General features: G+C 40.1%; 1 protein-coding gene across 6 annotated transcripts in view; it reads right to left on the bottom strand.

Annotated features, from left to right (window-relative positions):
• Positions 1 to 26,358, bottom strand: part of LOC117880153 (inter-alpha-trypsin inhibitor heavy chain H4-like) — a 43,483-nt gene extending 17,125 nt beyond the window's left edge. For 2 of the 6 annotated variants that reach the window (XM_034775954.1, XM_034775956.1), the window contains exons 1-15: positions 26,245 to 26,358; positions 17,805 to 17,965; positions 17,215 to 17,319; positions 15,083 to 15,245; positions 14,871 to 14,981; positions 13,995 to 14,123; positions 12,272 to 12,388; positions 10,566 to 10,734; positions 9,204 to 9,329; positions 7,303 to 7,484; positions 6,016 to 6,198; positions 5,029 to 5,168; positions 4,301 to 4,458; positions 3,778 to 3,810; positions 2,481 to 2,549 (exon numbers count right to left, since the gene is read on the bottom strand). In XM_034775954.1, the coding sequence (XP_034631845.1) occupies positions 2,481 to 2,549; positions 3,778 to 3,810; positions 4,301 to 4,458; positions 5,029 to 5,168; positions 6,016 to 6,198; positions 7,303 to 7,484; positions 9,204 to 9,329; positions 10,566 to 10,734; positions 12,272 to 12,388; positions 13,995 to 14,123; positions 14,871 to 14,981; positions 15,083 to 15,245; positions 17,215 to 17,319; positions 17,805 to 17,965; positions 26,245 to 26,319 (1,921 nt within the window). In that variant the 5' untranslated portion in view covers positions 26,320 to 26,358. The remainder of the gene's footprint in view (positions 1 to 2,480; positions 2,550 to 3,777; positions 3,811 to 4,300; positions 4,459 to 5,028; positions 5,169 to 6,015; positions 6,199 to 7,302; positions 7,485 to 9,203; positions 9,330 to 10,565; positions 10,735 to 12,271; positions 12,389 to 13,994; positions 14,124 to 14,870; positions 14,982 to 15,082; positions 15,246 to 17,214; positions 17,320 to 17,804; positions 17,966 to 26,244) is intronic. The other 4 variants (XM_034775955.1, XM_034775958.1, XM_034775959.1 and 1 more) reach the window with 2 other exon arrangements.
• Between the last annotated feature and the right edge of the window lie 832 nt (positions 26,359 to 27,190).

Raw genomic sequence — 27,190 nt, 5'->3', positions numbered from 1 at the left:
AAATAAGATTTATTAACAAATTAAAATAAATCCTAACCAAGCCAAAAGAAACATGGGTAAAGTTTCCCTCATTTACTGCAGAATAATCAAGTTCTTTATGATCAATTTTTGAGATTGTCCTCAAAAAGCTATCTTTTCCTATGTTTTTACTGCAGGAAGTTCCATATCAGAAGACTCTTGCTTCCTCAGGTTCTACTGACTGGGAATTGCTGCACTTGTGACTTTCAGTTAGTCACAACTAGGCTAGCAAGAAGAGACAAGTGAGGAAGGATTTGATAGCAGCCTTCAACTAGCTGAAAGGGGGTTCCAAGGAGGATGGAGCTAGGCTGTTCTCAGTGGCGGCAGATGACAGAACAAGGAGCAATGGTCTCAAGTTGCAGTGCAGGAGATCTAGGTTGGATATCAGGAAAAACTATTTCACTAGGAGGGTGGTAAAGCACTGGAATGGGTTACCTAGGGAGGTGGTGGAATCTCCATCCTTAGAGGTTTTTAAGGCCCAGTTTGACAAAGCCCTGGCTGTGATGATTTAGTTGGGGTTGGTCCTGCTTGAGCAGAGGGTTGGAGTAGATGACCTCCTGAGGTCCCTTCCAACCCTGATATTCTATGATTCTATGATAATGGCTGCTTATAGCTAGGAAGTAAATGGTAGAGTCAAATCCTTTCTACTCCCAGCCACTGAGGAAAACACTATTTCTCTCCACTTCAGAGAAGGGGAAAAAAACAAACCGGAGATAATATCTTTTATATGGAACACAAATCTTTCTTTTCAACTTTAGCTGAGCTGCAGTCCCACTGCACCATTCAGTAGCCCATATAACATGGGGAGAAAGAGTTTAGGGGGAAGTTAAGAAAGAATACAGTGCTGTAACAGTGTAGAGAAAAAGCAAGAAAAAGAGTAAGTCACCTTTCATTCCCATTCTTCATTCCAATTCCTTGCCATGCAAACACATGGTAAACAATTCCCAAATAAGAATAAAAATTAATAATTAATGGGAAAATATCCTCAGTGTCTTGAGGAGAGGAAGGAATAGAAGTCTCATCCTCCTACTTCCAGATCACTACTCTCAGAGTTCCCTAAACAAGACACAGGATGGCAAGAAAACCTCATTCCTTACTCTGCCATGCCCTGAAAGCTCTCATTCCCCAGATAAGTAAAAGTTCCTATTAAGGCCACCTTTTCTATGGCTTGCTTCAAACCAGTATTATTTGTTCCTTGCTTTCGGCAGTAGTAAGTAAAAATAAGTAATTTAAAAAAAATACAAAAATTCTAAAACATATTCTCATGTAACTGCCAAAGTAACTGTAGATGCTACAGATTATATCTCTGAATTGCTTCCAGAAGATAAAATAAGTTATAGAGATTTCCTCTATTCCAAAACTAGTTAATTATAAGACTGCTCTATGTGAGAAAATATCACCATTGCAAATTGCAATGCTGTTCGTTTCAGTTACACCAGTGAAGCAAGATGACAAACAGCACTCACTGCAGGGTTCTCATGGATCCCAGCACAGGTCCCACCAGCTGTCAATAAAGAAGTCACTGAAGACAGTGGAGGGGGACTGTGAGATTACACCAAATGAACCAATGCTATAGTAATGCTAGGACTTAATGGCTACATTGCAGCAGCACAGTATAACCAGATGCAGGACATACAATGTTGGGGAGACTTGCTCTGAATAAGTATTAAGGTGCTGGTAACACTTGTGCACCATCCTGGCAACTTGTGCTTATGGAGAGGAGGGGACAGATTCATATACAGTGCAAAGATTGCACCACCCCAATTCAGGGGATGTGAGAGCTGGTGCAGTCCCCAGGCAAGTTAGGAGAGCCCTGAGAACTGTCCTCCCACAGTTTCACTGCCCTTGTGGTTTTTGCAGAGGTGCAAAATTGCAAAGGCACACGTCTGCCCCAACCACGCCTCCTCCCTGTCCCAATATGTCCCTCCCTTTGGCCCACCCCTGCCTATCTGGCACAGAGGGGTTGTAGCACAAACATCAAATCTGACCAGAAGTGTGTTTGAAATGGTGATGACAGTGGAAAATTTCTCCAGTATAGACCAGCCTAGCAAGACTAGAAGATCCGGGTTGCAATGTAGGGCATGACTATTAAAACAACAGATACAAGTTTTCCCAAGAATGTATAGGTCCAATTCTGCTATTAAAATTAATTTTGACTTCAATGGAAGCAGCACCAAGATCTGTCTGTGCCCTGTGTAAATTAGACCTAAAATCTTGAAGTGTATTGATTAATAGAATTAACTTTTTATGAGCTAGCAAACCCACAGTTTTCATTTGAAACATGCAACTTTCAGAGAACTTTTTAACTGTTTTTAATACAAATGGGTTAAGATTTTAGAACAAAATATATATCTAATTTTTCACTACAATCAGAATCACAAACATGAGATTTAAATGTTTGAATACTTTAGATTATTATTTAAAGAAATAATCTCAATAGTTGGAAAAGTAAGATAACTTACACATACTCTCATCATGAAGCCTTCTGAAACTTAAGGATTTCGCTATATGGCTTTTTGAGAGTTTGTTACCTGGTGGCAGAAAATACAGTCAATACCATTTATCACTTCAAAAGTTTTTTTAACTCTTGTTAATATTCATATGAGTAAAGGCTACAGGACCAGCCCTAAAAGCACTAGAAAGAGAGACTTCCTACTTTGGGGGCTAGATTATTCTTACCAATCCCTATGTGGAGGTTGTTGCTTTCTGTTGTTCATAGTTCACATTTTACCCCTATTTCAATTATACATTTCCCAGTATCAAAATGTTTCCTCAAATAAAAGACAAAACCTCATTTTAATATTTCACAGCTAATAGGACCAAATCTGAGCCTATTCATGTGTCTCTAGAAACAACAAGGGGAATCCACACTTCGTTGCTTCTGTAGGCCAACCTCATTGCACCCCCCAATGCTTCCTTGCATCCCTCCATTCTTCCCCTGGAAGCTCCCTGTCTGCCACCTCCTCATCCTCCTTTATTTCCAGGACTCTCTGGAATGCCCCACTTTCTCATGCCAGCCTCTGTGTTCTCCTGTTGCCCCATGGAGAAAGTCTCTTATCATTATGTCAGATTGCCAGGATCTGCTATTTTCCTCCACACGCAAGAGTCTGCATGCACAGCCATTCCCCACTTAAACCATACCCCCTAATTTTCCATTTTCCTTCTTTCCACCATACCAGGGCATCTGTATTCTCCCCTTCCCCCCATGCCAGGTTACCTATTCGCCCCTCCCCCGCCCTGTGCCAGGGGATCTTTTGGCCCCACCCTACTCCCTGGCAATTTCCCCCTTTCCCCACCATTATTATTTCTTTTCATTGTGTCTGGGGGATAAATCATTCAGAGTGTCAACATGTTAAACTCTGTTGGGATGGGCAGAGATGAGTTAGGGTGTTGTTATGCTGGATGATGTTAATGGGCACCATCAACCAGTTCTTTGACCTATAGACAGCTGCAGAAGTGCCTTAAACTGCGGCTCTACTAAACAGATGGCAGGAGCTCCATGTGTCCCCCGTTTTCCCTCTTTTGGTTTTCCAGTTTTCCCCCATATCAGTATGTCTGTGCTCATTCATGCCTAGAACATTCTTTGAAATTTTGAAATTAATCAGATGCAGCATTCAAAAGTTAACACTTTACAGACAGACTAATTTTCCTGTGCTTCCCCATGTAGACAAGCCCAGAGAACTGCTATGAAGTTGCGTGGAAAACCTCAAAAGCTCGGCCAATTAAGGAAAAATTACTTGAAGAGCTGAGATCGCTTACCTGAAAATCCAGTAAATCTTGACTTCTCATTATCTAGACAGAGGAGTGATGACAGATTTAGGATCATACTTCAACCACCAGTTGCTGATGTACTCAAATGTGTTTTAGTAAACAGGAAAATTGGGGGAAATAGGAGGGGTTCATTGTCTGAATACCATGGTAAAGAATTTGTTTTAAGAGATTGTAGATGTAGTAGACAAAAGCCCTATAAGAAGTGACATTCTTTCTAGTCTCTCTCTTTATTTACTAGTTTCAGTTTAATCAGAGAGAGAAATGAGCAAGATTTTCTTGAAGTGGGCAGGGAAGGAACTTCAGCAATAAGCATTTGCTCAGTATTAATTCATGTAATTAACTACTTATTTACTATTCCCCCTCCATTTAAATAGTAGTCTGAAATTAGACTTGCGGTGTGTAACCTGGTTTACATCATTACCACTGAAAATTAGATCATGGAGATAATGGATCTGCAACTATTGATTGTATTGTTTGTAACTGAAATAGTATCATTCCAAATTGAATTTACCAGATTCAGCTGGTTTGTTTGCCAGCTGGAGTTTCTGTTGATCATCAGGTTTGGTGACCACCATGGAAGTGAGAGGTGTAACAAAACTGTACTTCATAGATAGCTCCAAAGCTCGAGCCACCTGCAGGTTTTTCTGCTGTTCCTCTTGAGCTGAAATACTAATGTTGGCATTCATGACTTAAAAAAATAAAGTGAACTTTTCAGCTGAGTACTAGTTAGGGGTCCTCAAACTTTCTCCTAGGGATTTTCTAGTAACTTTAAATATGAGTAGTCCCATTAGAATAACTCAAATATTCATGCCTATACAATTATGCCCATGCTCATGTGTTTGTGTGTCAGGGCCTCTGTAATTACAAGTAAACATACAAGTGGACCTTGAAAATGCATGATTTATGGACATGCCTCAATCATTTGCAGTTGGCAACACCTACACTAGATATATACTTGACTGTACTATGGAAGCTCAGTATAGTCCATATAAATAAATACTATAGCATTTCACAATAATAATCCCAAACACAGCAGCATATAACACTGTCAAACTGCAAAGTATTGGATCATTATTATACAGTCCTGAAGTATTCTTTTCACTGGGTATATTTTTTAAGGCTATGTGCAGGAATATTCACACTTTCCTTTCCCATCATGTGAATAAAGAATCTATGGTTTGTTTTTATGAAGAAGTTTATAAATTCATAATACACAACATGAGGATTTTATTAGCTTACGATTTTTCTAGCAGCTGTTGAATGGTTAAGTAAGCCCACAATCTCTCAATGAAATTTCCAAAAATGTACTTCTGATGTTGAAATACTTTCTCCTTTTCTCTTACATTTGCTTCCTCCTTAAAAATCAGGTTACTAGTATGCTGAGAGAGAGAGAGAGAGAGATTGACCCTCAAGAGACAATTTAAAGACAATCATATTTTTAAGTTTCAAGACCTTACCCAGTTCAAAAATAATTTATTTAAAAGATCCTGAAAAGACCAAGCAAAAAAAATTGATGTCAGCTATAGGATACTTTTTCCCCAATGAAATTTCTTAGTGTTTGGATAGCAGGCAGCTGGTTACAATATTTACAATAAAACTGCCCTGCCATATTTAAAGTGCACCAGTGTTAAACTATTTAAATTCAATTAGTTATAATAAGTCAATACATACCATCAGAGAGCTACATTCCGTACTAGATGGGTGTTATCTTATTCTCAGTTTAGCTGCCGGAATTATCAAAAAATCTCACTCTTTACACGATTAATTAAAATGATATTTTAACAAGATATATGCCTCAATGGAATATAACAACTTAGATCTCAAATACCCATGAAATAATTTCTAGTCATAACTGAATAACTTTCAGAAGCTCCAGGAAGACTAAAAGAAGGAACAGCTAATAGGACATAATAGATGCTCTATTTGTGCCACATTAGTGATTAGACTATTTAATTATACTCATATCTGACATTTCTTCTTCCCAAGCTATTCTTTATAAATAAACCACTGTTTAGAACATGTGGTGATACTTTATGGACCAACAGAACCTCTCTCTGGTCTGTACATATCAGAAGCAGAGGTGAACATAAAATATATACAAGATATTTTTAATTTTTTTTTATTGATGTACAGAAGAGACCACGGAAATTTCAAGAATATGCCCCTTACAGTATATGTACAAATTTCTCTTTGTGTAGAAAACTCTCAGGACTTATAAGTACTTACTGACTGAGCTTGAATTTCCACTGGCAAAACATCGAGTTCATTGTCAATTCTTCCAGCTACCACAATTTCAGAACCATCAAAAAACAGTTTGAAACTGTTCTGAGTTAATTCCAGGATGGAATTTTCTGCATACTGTATTTCAATATCCTTTAATATGGGAGTAGCCACTTCTTGATAAAAGCTCTAGAGAGAGAGAGAGAGACCAAGTGATTGTATAACTAACTGTAAGTAAGTAACCTGTCAAATATTTAAACACATCTCAAAAGGCCTGGTGTTTATTTTTCTCTTCCTACAAAACTATATTAGGAACTCCCTTTATACTCTGCCTCGTCTATTAGCATATATGACTGGATTTACATTGGATTTGGATTTCCATGGATAGCGACACAGGGAATCTGGTGGATTACCTGTGGCATCACAAATTCTGTTTCACCGGTGTGCTACTTTAATTCCAGGATTTAAGGGTGACTACATTTCACATTCTGACTAGTGATGAGGGGGAACTTCAGTAGGCTCCAAGGTTCAGTTCAGATGGGCACATAGAAACACAAATACATATCTGATTCACTTGGAGCTGCATAATGGAAACTTCACAAAATAAGCCTTTTTGGCAAGGGTTAGTGAAGTTATTTTTCTGATCAGACAAGCAATTCCACATAAGCTATATTTCTTATGGTAATCTGGTACTTCAGTATCCATCCAGAACTAAAAAATAAAGGCATATGGAGAGGGGTATGGATCAAACTTTTTCAAACATTTAGAAAACTTTCAGGTCAGTTTATTGGTGAAAGTTTATAGTTGAGCTTGACCAATGTGCTCCTGTGCTGTGTATCAAATTATAGGCTGGATGCCTAGAGTTTTGGATAGTTATCTTTTTTGTTTTAGAAACAGAAATAAGTAAAAGTAAAAAATCTGAACCAGGAATCAAAATTTCTACAGAATCATTTCTATTAGAGAATGTATCTTTCAGTAACACTAAATGACAGATTTAATCTCTTCACACAAAATTACAATTTTTCACTCATTTGCCTAGAAGAGATGAGAGAATTTCAAGATTTGGCCCTGTGTATGCCACAAACGTTTTCGTTCACTCTAAAAACTGGCCTTTCATTTGGACACAAAATTTGAAGAGAAAACAGATACAACTTTTTGCTCTCTTTGAGAGCCCACAAAGGTTTTCATTTGTGTTGGTCTCACTGTTAAGAGTTTCATGGCATGCCTTTAGTTGATTTAAATAGGCCAGAGTCACTAGTTAATATGTTTCCTAAATTATTAACAGAACCCTACCTGGAGCTGCAAATCTGAATCAGAGTCCTCGTATATACGACGAGCTATTCCTCCATTATCTAGGGCCATCTTCTCAAGGAACTTGTAACTGACATCAAAACCAAAGCCAAGGCAATAGAGGACATATTTTCCTTTGATAGCCTTCTGTATATTTTGTTGAATTATTTCAACATCTTGAACACCTGTTATTAAAAAAATGAAAATACAGTGTGTGTGAATGAGAGAGAGAGAGAGAGAGAAAAAGAAAGAATATGTGTTTGTGTATATATATATATAGAGAGAGAGAGGGAGGGAGGGTTTTTTTTAAATATAGAAAGACAGCAATGAGATGTACTGAAATTTTTGCTTCAAAAGTCTTACAAATAATTCAAAGTGAAACTTTAAAAAAAATAAGTTGTTGAATTCTGCTTAGTTGAGGATGAAAATACCACTCTGCTTTCTCAGCAACTGCGTCTAATTCTCCACCTAATACACTCATGAAACACCTATTACTATTATTCAGATCACTCCAGTTACATACAGTGTTTTACAAAATACATGGGTTAGACAAGACTTTGTCTCAAGGAACTTACAAATTGAGTTGGACAGCTACAATACAAACAATTAAAGATGGAGGCACAGGGATGGAGATGGAAGTCATTAACAGAAATTATACATATATATTTATATATAGAGAAAATAAATTAGCTCATAGGCAATCCAGATGAACTGTGATTTAAAAACTTCATTGGTTCTCTAACTGCCCCCATTTAGCCATCACTGTGGTCACTGGATTGAAGCTTTTCATACAACACGATATTCAAAATCACTAAGGGCCAATCCTGGAACCTCTCCTCATGTGAGCAATCCCATTGATTTAGTGTCACATGATGAGTCAGGAACAGAATTAAGGTCTTCAGATTCCCAGTCTCCTGCTTTAACTACTAGACCAGCACTATCTTAATTTATGTAGTAATATTATGGGACAAAGGTAATTTCCCCATCTTTTTAATCTTTTAATTTTGTTTTTAGTTAAAAAAAAAGTCATTTGGATTGTGAGAGTTAGTAGACAGGCCTACCACTTATGGGTTTTGCATATACAGGGGTCATGGGTTGACTCTATCTTGCAGTCATTGAAAAGAAGCAGATGCCTCATGCAAAACTTTGAAAATCTTTGTTCAGAAACAATTCTGCTCATTTCAGGGCCTGCGATTTCAGTGTTTTCTTTTCTAGTTGCTTAAGGAAATTAGCATGAAAACAGAATATTTTGTTTCTTAAGGACTCATCTGAACTTGGTGCATGTTTCTTACATGTCATAATTGCTTAATTGTGTCAACAGAATTAGCTGTTTAATTACTTTCTCACATCATAATCCCCCCATCTTGTGATATCACAGTGAGTTGCTAATTAAGATCAAAATTCACAAAAGATTACAGAATAAAAGGTACTATTAAAATATACAGTCAGATTTTGGGAAGTGAGGAGAAAGTGTTGTAACCTAAGTCCAAAAGGATGCACACATATAGTACACAAACACAGCACTGATGTGTGCCCATGGTTTACCTTTAAGTATGTTGCCTTCAGGTTTCAACCATACACAGCTAGCCTGCCTCACCTCTCACAGACTGTAAATTGCACAAGGGATTGTGTTTAGATTGTGTTTCTTGTCAAAGGGTTTACGCTCAAATATGCAGATTATTGCCACCATCTCAAGTTCAGCTCTTTCCACGTTCCTTTCATGTATAGTTTGTAGAAGTAGCCTCTCTCCAGATTTTGAGTGGACCAAGAATAGGTGAGAACTTCCATCCCACTCCTGGGCGTGGGTTTTCTAGTATACAGACCATGTACAACAACTACCAGAATGTCAACGTAAAAGATGCATAATTAGGGGAAGGGGAATTCCCTTATTGTGATTAACTTACCAACAGTGGGTTGACCATCTGTCAGCAAAATTATCATGGAAATGCTGTGTGCTTGCAATATCTCAGCATAGTTGGCCTTATCCAGCGTATTTGCTGCAGTCAGTAGGGCATTGTTGATATCTGTTCCTGCAACAGAGAAAATACACACGATTCTACATCTAAAAACAATCAAAAGAACCCAATCAGTTCACCTCAGTTTTAAAGAGGCATTTGACTGGATTTAAAAAAATTATAAAAGGTGGCGAATTTTTAGAGAGAGAGGATGATTTGAGCTTTTAAGTTACTTGGTTTGCTAATGATGGGTTATATTGAATTGTGCATTAGTTATTCTGGGGTATTCTGTGAAGAGGAACATAGACAGGGGCCGTTTTTTAGAGTTTCAGCAGATCCATATAAAATAACTACCAGTATCTGTGAGACCAGAATTTAAGAAATGTTACTTGGATTCATTTGAGGAGTCTAAGGATTGTGCTGCTCACTGATGGTCTACATTGATATCAAATGCTGAGGCCTGAACATTCAATCAAGTGTAAAACAAAATTAATAGCAGTAGAATAGAAAGTAAAATAAACTTTTGGGCATCACTGTTCACTAATGGTTATATTAACCTTTTGCTTATAAAATAGAGCTGTATGAGAACTGGAATTTCCATTTTACAGAAAATTCTGTGATTTTCAAATTTGTTTTTTGTTGCAAATCAGAACAAAACATCAATTTTCCAAATTTCCTTTGAAACCAACTTTTTGAAAAATTTCTGTTTCAAGTCAATTGAAATGTTGCATTTAAATTGACTTTATTTTTTAAAATTTTATTATATATTATAATGTTATAGAAAATAAAATATACCTTTAAAAGTTCTTTCAAAATGGAAAATTGAAACATTCCATTCTAATAAGGTGAACCTTATCAAAACAGTTCATTTCAATTATTTTTAAATTAAATATTGTGACCATTTCAATTTTGACATATTGGCCTTTTCTGAGGAAAAATGTTCTACTGGAAAATTTTCAACTAGCTCTATTATAAACAATCACATATATAAAAAGGAAAAACTCCCTTATACCTTACATTTCATAACTATAGTGGGACATCTGTATATGTGCATATAACAGTTTACTTGCCAGTTGATCTTATTAATGTAACCAGTCTTCTTGTCCCTTTTCATCCCTAGTATTTGTTAAAAAATAACTAGTACTTCCTGTTTAAAATTAGTGTGTAAACTCTTTGAGACAGGTATCATATCTTATTTGTTCTGAAAAGTGCCATATAACATAAATTAATAACAACAGTTTGTTCTAGGAGTTATTTCACATATTCTGTGGTGAGTGTCTATGTTTAAAAGTATTTAGATATCATCTTTACCTCCACGAGCCATAACAGTTTTAACATATCTTTTAGCACTTTCCACATTTTGTCCAGTTGCTTGTAACAAAGTATTCTTCCATTCAGTAACCAGGCTATTAAAGGTTATTAAACTAAAATGATCTTCAGGTCTGAGGTCTTCCAAAATCTTCAGGAGGGCATCTCTTGTCTGTTAAAAAGTGGGGGGAAAGTGTATTTTATCAGAATTTGAATTTAAAATGGAGCTGCAGCTTATTAAGATACCTTTATTTTTGCTGCATAGTTTATTTTAAATAATGAGGTTTCTCTTCAGAAGAACGTAACATATTACAAGTACAATATTTGTTTGTGTTATACACCTGAGTGCAAATGTTGTAATTCACTTTGTCAGTGGCTTCAAATTTATAAACTTTGGCTCATATATAGTTGAATAAGGAAGAATCTCTTGATATGTAAATCCAACCCTTAGGACAAGGATACATTAGAGACATAATCGAAACTTTCCTTGTACACATCTAGTTTTGCCAACTCTTGCAATTTTATTGCAAGTCTCATCATATTTGATGTTGTTCTTAACTCCCAGCTGCTGAAATCAAGACACTGCAAGAGAATCTCAGCTTCCATTTTAAAACAATTTCTGATTCCCATGGTTGTGGAAAAATTAAAGCTTGAAAACATGAAGTGAATGAACTTAGTAAAGCTTCAGAAATCAGACGGCAAATAAAAAGAACCCCAATTTTTTAAAATTGTAATTTTAAGCCAGTTTCATAATTTTAGGGGGTTGACTCATTTTTATTTTTTTTTACTTTTTGGGTTGGCAGTACTGCACAGCTAAACACCAACTTCTGTGACAGTGCCATTATCACTTTATTATGCAAATTGTTCTTCTCTCTGATCATCTTTACAGTAAAAAGCATGGGCCATAACCAGCCCTGGTGTAAATCAGTGAATTTGCACCCACTGTATTTGGCCCTGTGTGTTTATTCACTTGAGTAACGGCTAAAAGGATTGGGTCCTAAAATATGCAAAGCTTACACAATCATTTCAGTAACTTATTCTGGAGAAGGAGGAGAAGAAGGAAATCACTGTAATACTGTTTGTTTCAAGGACTGGTCACCGAGGCTAAGGTGGAATGGCTTTGAAAATTGGAATATGAGGTGGAGGATCAGGGCATTTGTTAGGACTCCATAGTAACTTTATCTTTCAATTTGAGGCCATTGCAGGTGACTTAATCTTGTAACTGTTACTGATGCAAATACTCTACTGAAGCCCAGTTCTGCTCCCAGTGAAGTCAATGAGTAAAACTTCCACTGGCTTCATTCCACTGTGATCTTATTTGTTCCCACTTTTATTAAAAGAAAACAAAAATACTAAAGCAAAATTTTTCATATGCGAACAACTAAGTTAGAAAGCTAGAACTTTATTAAGATGAGATATCTATAACAACAGCCATGTTAGGAAGGGGTTTAACTTTAAAATTATCAAGTTAATAAAGTTGCATGTGCATATTTCCAAGAGCAAGATGGCTTCTAGCCTCTGAAAATGTTGCATGTCTACAGGAGTAGCATGAGTTTTAAAACTGAACATCACTGTTATTTCCTAGAGTGCTGCTGGTATATGAAGCACCTTTAGAAATTACAGTGGAATCATCAGCTTTTATTTATACAATAGCACAGACACTGTGAATAAATATACAAATGGAATTCTGTATTTAAGAAGTGAGTTACCTGTTCAATTTTTCTGCCTGACATAGAGCCACTTTGATCTACAACAAAGATGACATTTTTGGGAAATGTTGGCATTTCACTAGGTGCAAAGTAATGCACGAAATACCCATTTACGATCTGAAACAGAAAAAAGTTAATACATATAATTTACATCTTGCATTATTGTGACACAGCCACAGGATCAGATCCATCATCCGCTTACTAGTCTTCTAGACAAATCCAAACTGTATTTCCTCAAAATAATTGTTGAAACATAAGTTTTAAAGAAAAACACCACCATCTGTATAGTGTAATTCAAAAGACAATCATATCCTGTTTTCTCTACTACATTCAATGGGACTATGCAATTCTTAAGAAGGGTGCTCTTCCATGATAAACAGAATTTTATCAGGACAATTAAGGTCAAACATCTAAGCTTTGTCAAAACAAACTTTTACAAAACCCAACATCAAAAAATAGGTTTCCTTAGACTTCTCTTGCAAAACATTAAAAAAAAAAAAAAGATTCGTTTTGAAAGACATAACATTACCCTATGGTGTTTGCAACCTAAATTTTACAGTATCCTGCAAACACAGAAAAAACAGAAAATGAAACTGACTAGAAATAAAATTGAAATTGACTAGTCTGTTTTCATTGCCCTGACTTAAAAAAAGCAGAGTAAACAAAACAATAAAAATGATTAAATGTAAATTAAGTTTTTAACATTTTGTATTAATAATCCAAGAGGTTGTTAGCAACACTATTGGGGAGAAGGAAGTGAGTCTTGCTCCAGCAGTGGAGCAAGAAGGACCTAGTTGCCTGGTAGAGACAGGGGTACCTTGGACAGAGCAGTACTGGGAAAGGGCAGGCTGAGCTGGGGAGCCCTGGCCTGGCGACCTCCCAGGCTGAGGTCTTGTGGCAAAGGCCTGAGGAGGTATTAGGGCTGCAGGGAGGCAGCCAGGGCAAAAAAAGGCAGCCGGTCCAACCCCCTTGCCAGTGATGAGTGGCCATTTCAGACTGCAGTTTGCCCCTGAGAGAAGGGGTTAGATGACGACTGGCAGTAGCCACTGAGGCAAGGTGGGTATAGGGGGTTGGGGGCTCCCTGGGGAGGGGAGACCCAGAGTGTGGGGACACTGCCGTGGGGCAGCACCCCAAGGTAAGGGGCACTGTGGTCCGGGAGGGATGCGGGGCCTGATCTGGTGGAGATAAAGGGACTGCAGAGGGACAGGTAAGGACAGGGGAGAAACCGGCCAGAGGAGGGCACTCCTGAGCTGGATGAGCTAATTCCCGGACTGACCAGCAGGAGGCGCTGCACTGGTGAGTGTCCTGCCCTGTTACAAGGGCATGTGTTGGTCCACAAACTTTTTAAACAGATCTGTTCTTTTATAACAAAAATCTTATTAAAATTGTTTTACAACGTAAATAGAGATAAATGTAGTATATACACAAGTAATTACTGTTTAACAATTGTCTACATCAAATTCAGCTAATCTCATTTACAACAAAGACTGGCAAGTAATCCTTAGGTCTGCCAGCATTTGAAAATCCCCTTTACAGAAAAAGAGCATGATGCAATATAAGACTAATTTGTCAATGGATGGTGCTTTCTGGGTTTACTGATTACCTTCAACTCCACCTCACTCTGGATTGGTGACTACACTTTCTAATTGTACTATAGCACTTTCAGAATCTATCAACCCATGATGATCTCTCTCATTTGCACTTCCAGACGTATATTTGTTACCTGTATATCTCCTGCACTGACACTCCTTTTAACATCGTAACGTATGATAAAGTCTCCATCTAGGAGAGTTTCCTCAAGTTCAGGACTCTTCTTTTGTTGAACTATTGTTGGTTTAAATAAAATATGAGCCTGAAAATTAAACACAAAAGCAACTAAACTAAGATTAATCACAAAAATAAATAGCAACTAACAATAACAGATAAATTCCTATTAGCATTACTTGAAAGGTAGAGAAATATGCCCGTCTGGCCGAAACCTTGAGAGCTAAGGGTTACCAGGTCCAGACACATGCACTGATCATCAGAGCCTTAGGGGCATGCGACCCCAGTAACGAGTGAGTGCTGAGAGAATGCGGAATCAGTCAACGCTACGCTCAGCTGATGTGGCAACTCATGGTGTCGGATGCCATCAGGTGGTCGAGGGACATCTACATAGAACACATAACTGGACATTGGCAATACCAGGAGGAATGAGCTGGAGTGCCAATGAGAAGCGCAGTCAGGAAAGTAACAAATACTTTCCTCATGGATTGTATTTTCTAAATGGACAACCAACCTAATTCTCAATTACTGAGGACAATCTTCACTCATTGATATATTTTGCTTTCCACAACCAAATCTCTGTACAACTTTTCATGAGTGATGTACCCAAATATTCAGATTCTAATATCTAAACTGTATTCTTAAATCTATTCACCTAAATTTGGGTTATTGCTGATTATGTACTCTAGGTATCATGTGACTTTTAAAAACTAACTTTATATTTGTGGATAATCTAAGCACTATACCCAGATGTACAGACACTCTTTTCCCAACCTATGTATTATATAATTTTTTTAACATTAGCTTTAATATAATTTTCCTGACGATGTTTTACCTTGGTCTCATTCTGCACCTTTGTAAGAGCTTCAGTTAACTCATTTGTCATAAAGGTGCTGTCAGTTTCCAGGAAGTTTATACCCTGGGGTTCAAAGATGTGGACATCAATCTGAAGGAAAGAAGGAAAATAGGTTAGCGTCATTTGGCAGCTGCAGGGCTGCCCAAACAAGGTAGCGCCATTTATTCCTAAAGCCTCTAGGTGTAGCTTACCTGAAAGTGTTTAACAAGCTGCTTGGGTCTGACCTTAAATAACAATTCATACCTCCCCAGCTGTCGCTTCAACAACTCCTCATATATCAGCTCAAAGGTAACCTTACTGTCTGATGCAACGTTGACTGAAACATGAAACTGCTCTAGTTTCCTTCCAGTGGTTCTGAAAATAAGCAAAATTGACATTTAGCTTTTTACTGTGATATTTTCAGGGGATATTGCCAAAGTTTCCATTTGTCTGGGTTAAAGAGTGGTCAAGTGGCACAGCCAAGGAGAGAGAGGTCACTTTATTTAATGTAAATAAGATTTGTTCACATCCCACGGAGAGTTACTTACCATTTCAAAGTTTTTAGTGTACAGTATCTATTCTATATGTAGGAGATGAGTTTAGATTTGTAGTAGAAACCTAGAGGCACTGGTGGTTGGAATTAATGCCAGTGGCGGTAGGATTGAATAACTGGAAGCCTAGACTGAATATTCTCCTCCAGGGCAATGTTGCCTAAAGTTCTGAAGCAGTGTTAGGTCTTGAACCTACAACGGGTTTTGCCTGCGCATGCTGTTACACCCCAGTGTAGCCCATAGAGCTTTCTATCCAACCACATTTCTGGGTGGACTATGAATAATTCCCCTTGCTGCACTTATTGCTTAGATCAATTTTAATCTAGCAACTCTTTATTCTGTGTAAGAGACAGGGTTTTTTTTCATTTTGCCATGGATTCGAAACACATTTTGGTGGTATCCATTTTTCACCTGAGTGTTTAGCCAAAATGTAGGGTCCTGCAGGTTGCTTCATTAGGAAGAGAAATTAATGATGGAGCCATGTATTTCTTTGATGCAATCCTGTTTATTTACAAATAATGCACCAAGTCCTTGTTCCTCGAACTCAGGGGGAAATCAAACAGCTGGAGATATTTCCTTTGCCCAACTTTCCAAGCCAGTACTTAGCCTCCAAAAGCTCTCTCTAGGCTTTTTCTTAGGGCTGTGTACCCAGAGCTTGTTTTGCCATCTCCTTGGCGTTCTGCTCATTCTCTGAGGCCATGTCTACACTACCACCTATGTTGGCAAAACTTATGTCACTCCGGGATGTGAATAAAACACTCCCCTGAGTGACATAAGTTTTGCTGGCATAAGTGGAGATGTGCCTAGCTACGGCCACTTGTTGGAGGTAGTTTAATTCTGATGACAGGAGCGGGGCCAGCTCCAGGCACCAGTGCAGCAAGCAGGTGCTTGGGGCGGCCCATGGAAGGGGGCGGCATATCTGGGTCTTCAGCGGCAATTTGGCGGAGGGGCCCTTGGTCACTCTCAGAGGGAAGGACCTGCCATTGAAGAATTCAGAGGTGGCGGTAGAGCTGCCGTCGAAATGCCGCCAATCTGATCGCGGCTTTTTTTTTGCCGCTTGGGGTGGCAAAAACGCTGGAGCCAGCCCTGGACAGGAGAGATCTCCCCCATCAGCATAGAGGGCTACATGAGAGATCTTACACTGGTGCAGCTGCATCAGTACAGCTGTGCCACTCTAAGGTCTCTACTGTAGACAGAACCTTAGGCTATGTCTACACTGGCAATTGAGCAACAAAACTTTTGTCATTCAGAGGTGCTAAACCCTTCCCCCTCCAAAAAAGACAAAAGTTTTGCCGCGGCGAGTCTCAGTGTGAATAGTGCGTTGTTGGTAGGAGTGTTCCCCTGTCAACAACGTCAACGCCGCTCATTGAGGGTGGAAGTATTTTGTTGGCAAAAGTGCCAACAAACAACTGCCCAACTTTTAGCAACACGGCTGTGTCGACATGGCTATTTCGCTAAAAGCTGTGTAGTGTAGACAAAGCCTTAGTCTATTTCTGTGGTGTTTCTTGCTGCTTCACCACGCCCCCCTCCAATCCAATCTCCTGCCTCTGAGTTTATCAGATCACAGTAGAACTCCCTCACCTCTGCAGGATTAACTCCTACTCCAGCCCTGCATGTGGCTTTGTTTTGGACAGAGCCCCCTATTCAATTGTTTCAGCTATCTATTCCATAAGGGATCTCAATTGCTTCATACATTTCTTCTGAATGCATTAGTTTCAATGCAGTTTAACCCAATCTATAATATTGAAACTGAAAATCAGAGGAAATAATAGTGAATCAGAACTGCTGCTTACTTGACAAGGCCGGCACTTTGACCATGTGAAACCGCAATGTCATATTGCTCTTGTGCAGATGCTTTCTCCTTTATTGTTCCTGGATATGTTTCTCCATCAATTGACCTAAAATGTTTTAAAATATTAAAACAAAGAGGTGGGCTTTGCTGGTCTGTGGAAGAGGAAGGGGGAATACGATGCCCTGTGGTTTTCGGGGCACAGGAAGCCCTTACGTCTCACCTCCCTCCAATCATCATAGCTCACTAGGGTGCCATGGTGTCATTGTCTTTGTGCCTACACACTCAGACACCCTTTGATGAGGTTAGAGGTCATGCAGCAGGAATATCAAGCAGCATTGACCTCTTGAAATTTCTGCAATAAAATATGCCATCTTGCAAGGATATAAAAAACCTTGCACAGCAGGCAGGCTAATTTATTGAACATCACTGTATTATATCCAACTTTCATTCTCAACTTTTTCAGTCTGCAGACCACACCTGGTTTTTCCACAATGTTACACTCAGTGTATCATCAGAAAGGTGCACTGATGTTTTAATACACCACAGAGGGAGACCCACATTATTAGTATTAGATGTAGCAGAACAGCCTACATGCTGAAGTTAGTGATGAAAGCTGTCTTAGGTAATTCCACTTCAAAAACAGCCTCCTGGGATTCATTAACCTTGTTGACAAGTCTGCTGGTGATAACTGTATGAGCAAATCGAGATGTAACCGTAGATTCCACATGCAGGCTGTAGATTTCAATGGCATTCTGGAAAAAAAAAGAAACACATCGAAATAGACAGGGTGGTGAAATTCAGCCACCACATAATGAAATGAGCATCAAATTGTGAGGGGTTCAGAGGCTGGTGTAATAGTCAGCTCTCTAGAAGCAGCAGTGGGCTGTCAGCTTCCTGTCTGAGGTAAGAGAGTTGAGACTAATGGAAAAGGCAGACTGATCCTATTTTAAAAGGCAAAACAGAATTAATCATCTATGGCTTCAACTGAGGATCGCACAAGGTGTCATGCTGATGACCATGATCTCTACAAGATTTTCCATTCAATTTGCAATAACAGTGAGTCCTGTTATTTTCCATTCAAAATCCATGATCAAGCTTGCCCTTTATTCACATCCCCATAATAACCAATTCTATTGTACATAAAACTGTGGCCTGTTCTGCATAAGTTATTCCACAGAGGGCGTTAGCTGAACAGTAAACCATTCTGAAATCTCTTCCCTTCTCGGGTGATTATGATGCTGGACAACTACCTGACCCAACCACTAGTAGAGGACTTGGCTTACAGAATTAGACACCCTGTTGATGTCCCTTTAAGTATTTGGCCCAGAGAGCCAGACTGTCTTCCTTATTTTTAATCCTCTCTCTCTCAAGTAGGACTTAGCTGTACATTTTGCAACCCAGTAGCTTCTGGTCACATGTGACGTTTGGCAGGTTAGAGCCCTGTGTGGGCTGTCTTCTCTGTTTGCACAGACAGAAAGTGCCCTTGAAATGCACCTATTTCAAACTATTTAACTCTTTCCAAACCAATAATGGTAAGAAAAAAATTGCTGTTTTACAACTTCAACCCAGCTACCTTAACAGGCTTTCCCTGTGAAAATTTCATCAAGGAGCTCCACTGGGAAATTCTTGGGATGTTATTGTTTTATTAAAGATGTTTTTCCATATGTGATGTGGGGCTGTAGGCTGATCCAAAAGAATTTGTCAGTGTGTGGGTGACAGTGTTTCCGCAACATGAATGGAAAGATTTAAGTCAGAGTTCAGCAGCCACAGCATTTTTTGATAAGCAGAGTCATGATAAGACTGTAAATATAAGTTGAATCACAACCAACAGCATCTTTAAGAGTTAGTAGCAAAAGTGCATATAAAATAAAAAGTTTAGTGTCTAAAATGGATGCAGATATATCTTTTTACTTCTCCAAACTGAACCTGCAAATCTTTTAAATTGCTAGTTGATTATTAATTAAAATAATCATTCACCTCTATATTTTGCTCACCAATACATAGCATCCATTTTAAAGCTGTCAGTTTCTTCACAGTCAAGGGCATGTCTTCATGACAAGTTTTAATCACATTTGAACATAATTGTGAACAGTTGAGTTAGATAAGCTTACAGTATGCTGACCACAATTTAGCAGTCAGCCAACATCATAGACCTAGGACATGTTGTGCTCAGCATCCTGTCAGCTATAAAGCAATTCAAAACACTCAGGAATAAATAATGTGTTGCCTCTTGCTGGTTCTATAGCTGTTGCCAGAAATGTGTAGACATCAGCTAAGATAATGGTGTACAAACAAAGATATTTGGCAAGATAAACAACTTCAGAATATTTGTAGGATGGAGGAGGAAGCAATGTGATTGGCGAATTAAGATTTCAATCCACACTGTTATGGGACAATGACTAGTAACGATCATGCTATCATCTAGAAAGTACATCATGTATATCAACAAATTAAATTGTGATGAATTAACTCACTGTTGTCATAAACAGACTACAAATTGTGCCTGTACCCCTGTTTGCTCCACCTAACAGCAAAGGGTTAAAAACTTTCCCCTGCACTGCCCTCCTGCCCTCCATAGATTGCCTGAAGTGCTGCCACTGAATTCAAAGAATAAGCCAAACTAAGTGTAATCCAGGAGGTATTGGCCGCGTTGCCCACAACATTTTGGCACCTGAGGCGGGGAGCTAAAATTATGCCTCCATGCCCCCTCGCTTAGGCCAAAACTTTGAAAGGTCTCAATTCTGCCTTCTTCCTGTTCTACTCCTCTCATGGTACTGCTCTGCTACCTACCCCAATAAACAGGGCCAGGCACCAGGACTCCAAGCAGGTGCTTGGGGCGGCAATCTGCAAGGGGCGGCAGTCCGTGTGTTTTTGCCGCCCCAAGCAGCGCGCCGAATTGCCGCCGCGGATGGCGGAGGCAGTCCATATGCTGTTAGGGCGGTACATGCGTTTCCGTGGCGGCGGCAATTCGGCAGCAGCTTCTATGTTCAGCTGCCCGCAGCGGCAATTCAGCGGCTTCTGTCTTCTGGCTGAAGACAGAAGATGCTGCCGAATTGTCACCGCTGTGGAAACATGTGTGCCGCCCTAACGGCACACGGATTGCCCCCCGCTGTCTGCAGTGGCAATTCGGTGCGCTGCTTGGGGCAACCAAAATAGTAGAGCCGGCCCTGCCAATAAAGGAGAACAACTTAAAATGCCTTGTTCAAAAATTTTAAGTAACACTTAACTTTCAAACGCCTGAACAGCAAATGTAACTTTTCTTGTCTGCATAGTAAACACTGGCATTTTTATCTGTTTGAATAATCAAAGTGGTGCTTTCCGTGCCTTCTTGGTTGCAAAGATTTGAACTCTTCCTGAAGGTCCACAGTCTGGGCCAGCTCATATTCTATTGAGATGATGGCATGGCCGACCAGCCTCTCCTGTGTCATTGTGGAGCGTAGATGTGTTTTTATTAACTTCAGCTTGGAGAAGCTGCATTCTCCACTGGCAACTGTTACAGGAAGTGTTAGAAGTATGCGCAGAGCAACAAAAGCATTTGGAAAGAGGGTGGTCATCTTATTTGTGCACATATATTCCAGAACAGCCTTTGGAGTTGATCCTGCTGAAATGTATCTTGAAAGGGCTTTCAGTTCATCACGTAAATCACTTGCATCAATATCGCGCATGTCATCATGTGTCAACACTATCTCCAGTGCCCTGCATTGCTCGTGTAGGTCTTCTTCAGGTATAGTGAGGAGTTTTGGAATAGCATACAACATCCCAAATATACTGCTGTGTTCCTTGAGCTGCGTGAAACGTTCTTCAACTGACTGTATTACACGATCTAGCACCTGGTTAAAGAATTCAACTTTGAATTGTTGTTTGGGGTCTCTTATGGGATTATCCCGTGCCTCATAATCAAAATGTCTTCTTCTTCGGTGACTCTTGAAGGGGTGGGAAAATAGCTTCAGTGTGAAGTTCCTCTGCCAACTTCTGTGCCCTCTTCAGAACATTTTGAAATCTCTCATCTGACCGGTCAGAGTGTAGGTATGACTTTGCTTTGTCCAGTTGTTCCATTGCTCCAGATATATCAAGGTCAACACCTTGGAGTCTCTTGCTTACAACATTTATTTCAAACAGTATGTCATGCCACAACACTAAGCCACACAGAAATTTGAAGTTATGGATGTTTCTGGTAATTCCATTTCTCTCTGCCACTATTCTCCCACAAACAGTTCCTGTCATAGCATTATCCTCCATAATGGCAACTATTGCATCATCTATCTTCCCAATTTGGTGTCTGATAGGCTTTATCGCCTCCACTTAACTTTCCCATTGTGTGGCACTCAGTGGTTTGAGTGTCAGGGAGGATGTTCCCAGATGTCACTTCAAAATTTGCCATCGATGAGTTGATGCAGAGAAAAATACATAGATGCTTTGAATTACATTAAAAAATTCAGCAGCCTCACTAGAAGCTGATGCTGCATCACTGACCACCAAGTTCAATGAATGAGAACTGCATGGGACAAAAAAAGCTTGAGGGTTTAACTCTCAGATCTGTGTTTGCACTCCTCTGTTCTTTCCTCTCATGTTGGCACCATTATCGTAGCTCTGACCTCTCATGTCAGCTATCGCAATTCCTGTATCTTCCAGCTTTTTAAGAAGCACATTTGTCATACCAGCTTCTGTAGTATCATCAATGTCAATAAATTCTAGAAAATGCTCTCTGACAGTCACCATTGCAGGGACATTTTCACTAGGTTCTGTTGTTATTACAAAACGCACCATTAAAGTCATTTGTTCCATATGGCTGATGTCGGGTGTGCAGTCCAAAATAACAGAGTAATATCTTGCTGACTTCCGATCTGTCACAATCTTCTGTTTGACTTTGTTGCCAGTAACTGTATGATCTCATTTTGAATTGTTTTTCCAAGGTAGTGGTGTGTGTACATTTCTTGGGTGGTGACTCTTTTTAGATGCTTCTGGAGCACAGCATCAAACTCAGCCATCAGCTCCACAATTTTAAGGAAGTTTCCATTGTTTGGCACAAACAGCTGATCTGAAGTGCCACGCAGGCTAGGTTTCGGGTAGCAAGCATTCCCACAATGGCAATGAGCTTTTTCAGAACATTTTGCCAGTAAAGAGACTCTGATGCAATCTTCTCTTGATGCTGATCATCTATGGTGGCCTTTAACCTTAGTCTCATCTTCCCATCTATGAAATGCTCTCTGGTGATTTGCTGCCTTCTCATGGCATGCCAGATTTCTACCCAGATTTTTCCAGTCCTTTGTTCCTGTAGAACCCAATGTGGCTAGAACAGTAGACTAGAAGAGTTTGCAACAAAAACAGTATGCAGCATTCTGGGTTTTTGAGTACATAAGCCATGGCCTCTCCACTTTGTCACCACTGGGGATTTCACCCCAGTAATGTGCTGGATGGAAACTTCTATTTCCATTGTCTTTGGGGAACATGAAGTTTTTCACTTGCTGTGGCCCAGGCAGTACAAGGAAGTCCCTCAGGCTACTGCTCAAGTGGGTCCACAGTCCTGGATCATCTAGACTTAAGGAACTAAACTCAGCAGCAGCTGTTTCTTGCGCCTCCACCACACTCTTCTCTGATCTACACTTTTCTTCAGGAATGTGCATGGTTACATCCATTTGAGATGGAGATATGGATGCGGCAGTAGTTGCCACGTCACCTGCACTCTGACTAACTGGAAGATCAGGCATCTCCTCACCACTCACATCCTGACTGGGGCAGGAAGGCTCACCGTGAACATTTGTGTCTATGTATCTCAGGAGAGCTCCTTCCTGCTTAGATAGAAAAGCTTCCTTTGCTTGCTTTCTTTTTCTGAATGCTGCCCCAGAGGGGCGTTTTCTTCTTTCACTCATGACTGCTGTTCAGTGCCAGCTATAGTGGCTCTCAACACTCAGTTGAAGGGGACAAATAAGCAGGCTGGTAGCAGGGCCTGAGTGAGGGAAGATATCAGCGTCTTAAGGGCCTAACTGGCTCCGACTACTTCAGTTGACTGCCTGTTCTCCTCAAGTGGGTTCAGGGAAAGCAGCAGGAAACAGGAAGCTCCCTGAGAAGCTGGTGTTAATCAGTCCAGGCTCCTGGGGGTTCTAGAGAGGTACATAAGAGGCTCCTCCTCCTCTCTCTCCCTGCAGCTACTGCTGCTTTCTGTTATTCCCTCTCACCGTTTCTCCTGTCTGCCTGTTATGTCTCTTGTGCCCTCCTTCCTCCAGCACAGCACTCCACCATCTCTGTGCATCTAGAGCAGAGAGAAGACATGCACCGGCAGCAGACACAATTTTCTACACTCTGGGTCCTAGTGGCGCCCCCCCACAGTCTGGCACCTGAGGCGGACGCCTCAGTTCGCCTCATGGTAAGGCCAGCCCTGGGTATTGGACAGTGTTCCAAGCCATCTTCATGAAAAACATGACAATCAAATAAAAACATATGAGACAATTATGAAAAAAATCACAGGTATATCTCTCCTCTTTCTCTCTCTTTTGGCTGCTGGATATTACCTTTTGTTTCACTGTTGTCCTGTCCCTTAACCTCTGTGGTCCCTAAATTAAAGCAAGTGTTGTGTCAATATGAAGGACCACCCAAACAAGGGGGATCCAAATAATTGTATTTAGCAAATACATACAACATGCAAGGCCCAGCTGTGTATACACACTGTTGCTCTGGCTAGCTTCTGGAAGACAGTGAGCACCACTAGAGGGCTCAAACCTTTTAAAGAATTAACAATCCTATCACTACACCAGTGGTTCTCAACCTTTCCAGACTACTTGTACCCCTTTGTAGGAGTCTGATTTGTCTTGAGTACCCCAAATTTCACCTCACTTAAAAACTACTTGCTTACAAATCAGAAATAAAAATACAAAAGAGTCACAGTACACTATTACTGAAAAATTGCTTACCTTCTCATTTTTATCATATAATTATAAAATAAATTGATTGGAATATAAATATTGTACTTACATTTCAGTGTGATACTTGAGCCTGTTTTTCACTTTTGAGCCTGTCTGAAGGCCAAGCCCCAGGCAGTGGGACTGATGCACGTAACTTAGCTTTGCATGGGCCCCTGTGATGTGCGGCCCTGGGCAATTGCCCTGCTTGCTGGCTCTGCACTTGCGATCCCCTAAACCCATCCCATGACACCCCTGGGCTGCAACACCCATGAGAAACATTGATCTAGATGAGTTAAATACCCCCTGGAAGACCTCTGCACACCTCCAGGGGTACACCTACCCCTGGTTGAGACCCACTGCACTACACCATCATTGCAACAACCACTGCTCATAAGTACTGTCTTAATTCACAGTCAGTGTTAGAGAAATCTAAATGGAACACCACACTGAGGAGAGCAGCTGCTGTGAGATGGTCACAGTTCTCAAATGCTGAGGCCCTTGGCTTCTTGCCTTGCTGCTCACTTGAAGCAAATTCCACCTGTTACTCTTCACAGAAATCAGAGTTACTGTGGCAAAACAAAACCAGCTGAGTCAATTCTAGCTCCATTCAAAACAAGTTGATAAAAAAAAGCCCCAAAAGAATAGAAGGAAAATAATGATGGCCATTTTTGTGGGGGTTCCCAGTAGCCCCCAAATAAATCCTCTTGAGTTTACTGTGCCTCCCATCTTCAAACATCTTATATCACACTGTGTAGTAACTTTCCCTTTGATGGAAGAGACCTGGACTCTCTCCTTCTAGATCTCTTCTCCATCATTTCATGAGATGGAGTCATTTTCTGTTTGGCTTCTTTATGTAGCTCAGGTGGGTTCTGGTCATAACTAGACAGCTGAGAATTCCTCCAGCCGGGGCAGAGTTCTCAGTTGATGTAAATAGTCAGTTGCCCCAATGCGCACACAACCTGTTATAGAGTCATGTCAGAGAAAGGCAGGAGCAGGGTGGAGCTCTGCTGTGCCAATCCTCAGATGGTGTATGGACCACCACAATGGGCATAAGTTAGCAGAGATTCTCAACCTATTTACCATTGTGGGCCACACCCAATACTACCTGTGTGGCCCTGAGGATGTCACATAGGCCGCAGCTGTGTGCTGATTGGGCTGCAAGTGGCCCATGGGCCACAGGTTGAGAACCACTCAATTAGAGCAATCCCAAGACTGCTCTAACTCATACCACAGCCAGCACACAGACTGGCCCACAGAACCAGGGTGCTGGTCAGACCACCTCCCTTTGCCCTCCATCCAATGAATCTCACATGCAGAAGAGAATTTAGCCAGTGTCTACCAGAAGGCATCATTAGAGAGCAATTCCTGAACTTTTTTTTACTCCCTCCAGCCACAAGGCTAAGAACATCACCCCCTCTGCAATGTTCCCTGATACCTAGCATCCCAGGAAGCAGAAGGGCAACTTTCACAACCACACCTTCTTTTTTAAAAGCAACCATCAATACAGCATGTTGTGCACTCCACAGGAAAATTGTTTTATAACAATTTGTGAGATTTTCGAATGTAGGAGTTCATTTTATCATCAGAAATAAAGAACAAACATTTAAACATGTTTTCTAAAATTTATCTTACTTTTAATTAGTCCATTTACCCCACCCTTTGATATATTTGTGACTTTACATTAAACACATTTTCAGCTTCAAAGTAATAAAAGAAACGAATTGCCTTCCTCCTTCACATCCCATGGAAACTAATTATTTCCTCTAAAGAAGCTAGCAATTTAATGGGCCAAATTCAGCCCTGATGTAAGCAGTTGCAACTCCATTGAACTTACTCCACAAGACCCAATAGGTCTCCCTCCAAGACTGATCACACAAATTGATATTTAACATTTCCAGGGAAAAGTGTGATCAGACAAATCTGTAAATCCTTTAATTCCTACTTACATTTCAACAGACCAGAAGAAAATCCTTGTCACACCACAGTGTATATGTGTACACAGAGTGGCTAATGGTTCCAACATAAATGAGCTGCATTACATGACTGAAAACTGAAAATTCATTCATCACTTACATTCTGTTGAAAAGTTAGACCAGCTCACACATGCTCTCAGTAACAAACAAACTAAATACCTTGTGATCAGTATTTTCTGCTAATACTATAAGTGAGGAAATGACCAGCAGTGCGACAAGTGCTTGCTCTTCCATTTTGGAAACACCAGATCTCAAAATGAAAACCTATTTACTAGATTTAGTTAATGAATAACTAGTATCTGGGTTATGTAGAAATTCTGGGAAGACTGTAAACCTAATATTTACACAATAAACACTGTAAATAACTCGGATCATTAAAAGCATCTTTTCCTAATGGATTTTTTGTTTGGAAGTATTATGATCCTAACATTTCTTTTATGGGACCCATACATCTAGGGGCCACATTTAACAGGTTCCAGTATATTTCCTGCTCAAACTTAGCTTTCAAACTGTCTATTAATATCATAGAACTTACACACATATATGGTATCAAAAGGTGACTGCATCTTTTTGTGTGCCTGGATATGTGAAATTGTTATAACCCTTTGCACTTCTATAGCACCTTTCCTTTAAAGGGTCTCAAAACATTTCAGAAATAAGGCATACCACACATGTAGGAGGTTAACGAAATAGTAGGCCATTATTTTTACAGATAAGCTGAGACAACAAAGAAAAAATAACTTGTCAGAGGTCATACAGTATGTCATTAGTAGCGCTAGGAATACAACCAGGAGTCATAACTAACCACTAGTTCTTCATTGAGTGCTTGTTCATGTCCATTCTAATCAGGTGTATGCGCGCACACGTGCACAGTAGCCAGAAGCAGGGCCGGCTCCAGGCACCAGCCGACCAAGCATGTGCTTGGGGCGGCACCTTGGGGCGGGGCGGCCCTCGATTTTTTATTTTATTTTATTTTGTATTCGGCAGCGTGGCGCTCGGAGCAGGGGCGGGGGCTTTGGGCGGCGTGGTGCTGGGAGGGCGGGGCTTCGGGCAGCGCGGTGCTCGGAGGGGGGGCAGGCGCTTTGGGTGGCGCAGTGCTCAGAGG

Source organism: Trachemys scripta, chromosome 7, assembly GCF_013100865.1.
Source record: "Trachemys scripta elegans isolate TJP31775 chromosome 7, CAS_Tse_1.0, whole genome shotgun sequence".
NCBI classification, from domain to species: Eukaryota; Metazoa; Chordata; order Testudines; family Emydidae; genus Trachemys; species Trachemys scripta.
The sequence above is the reverse complement of the archived record's forward strand: the minus strand, read 5'-3'. Positions and strand labels throughout refer to the sequence as shown.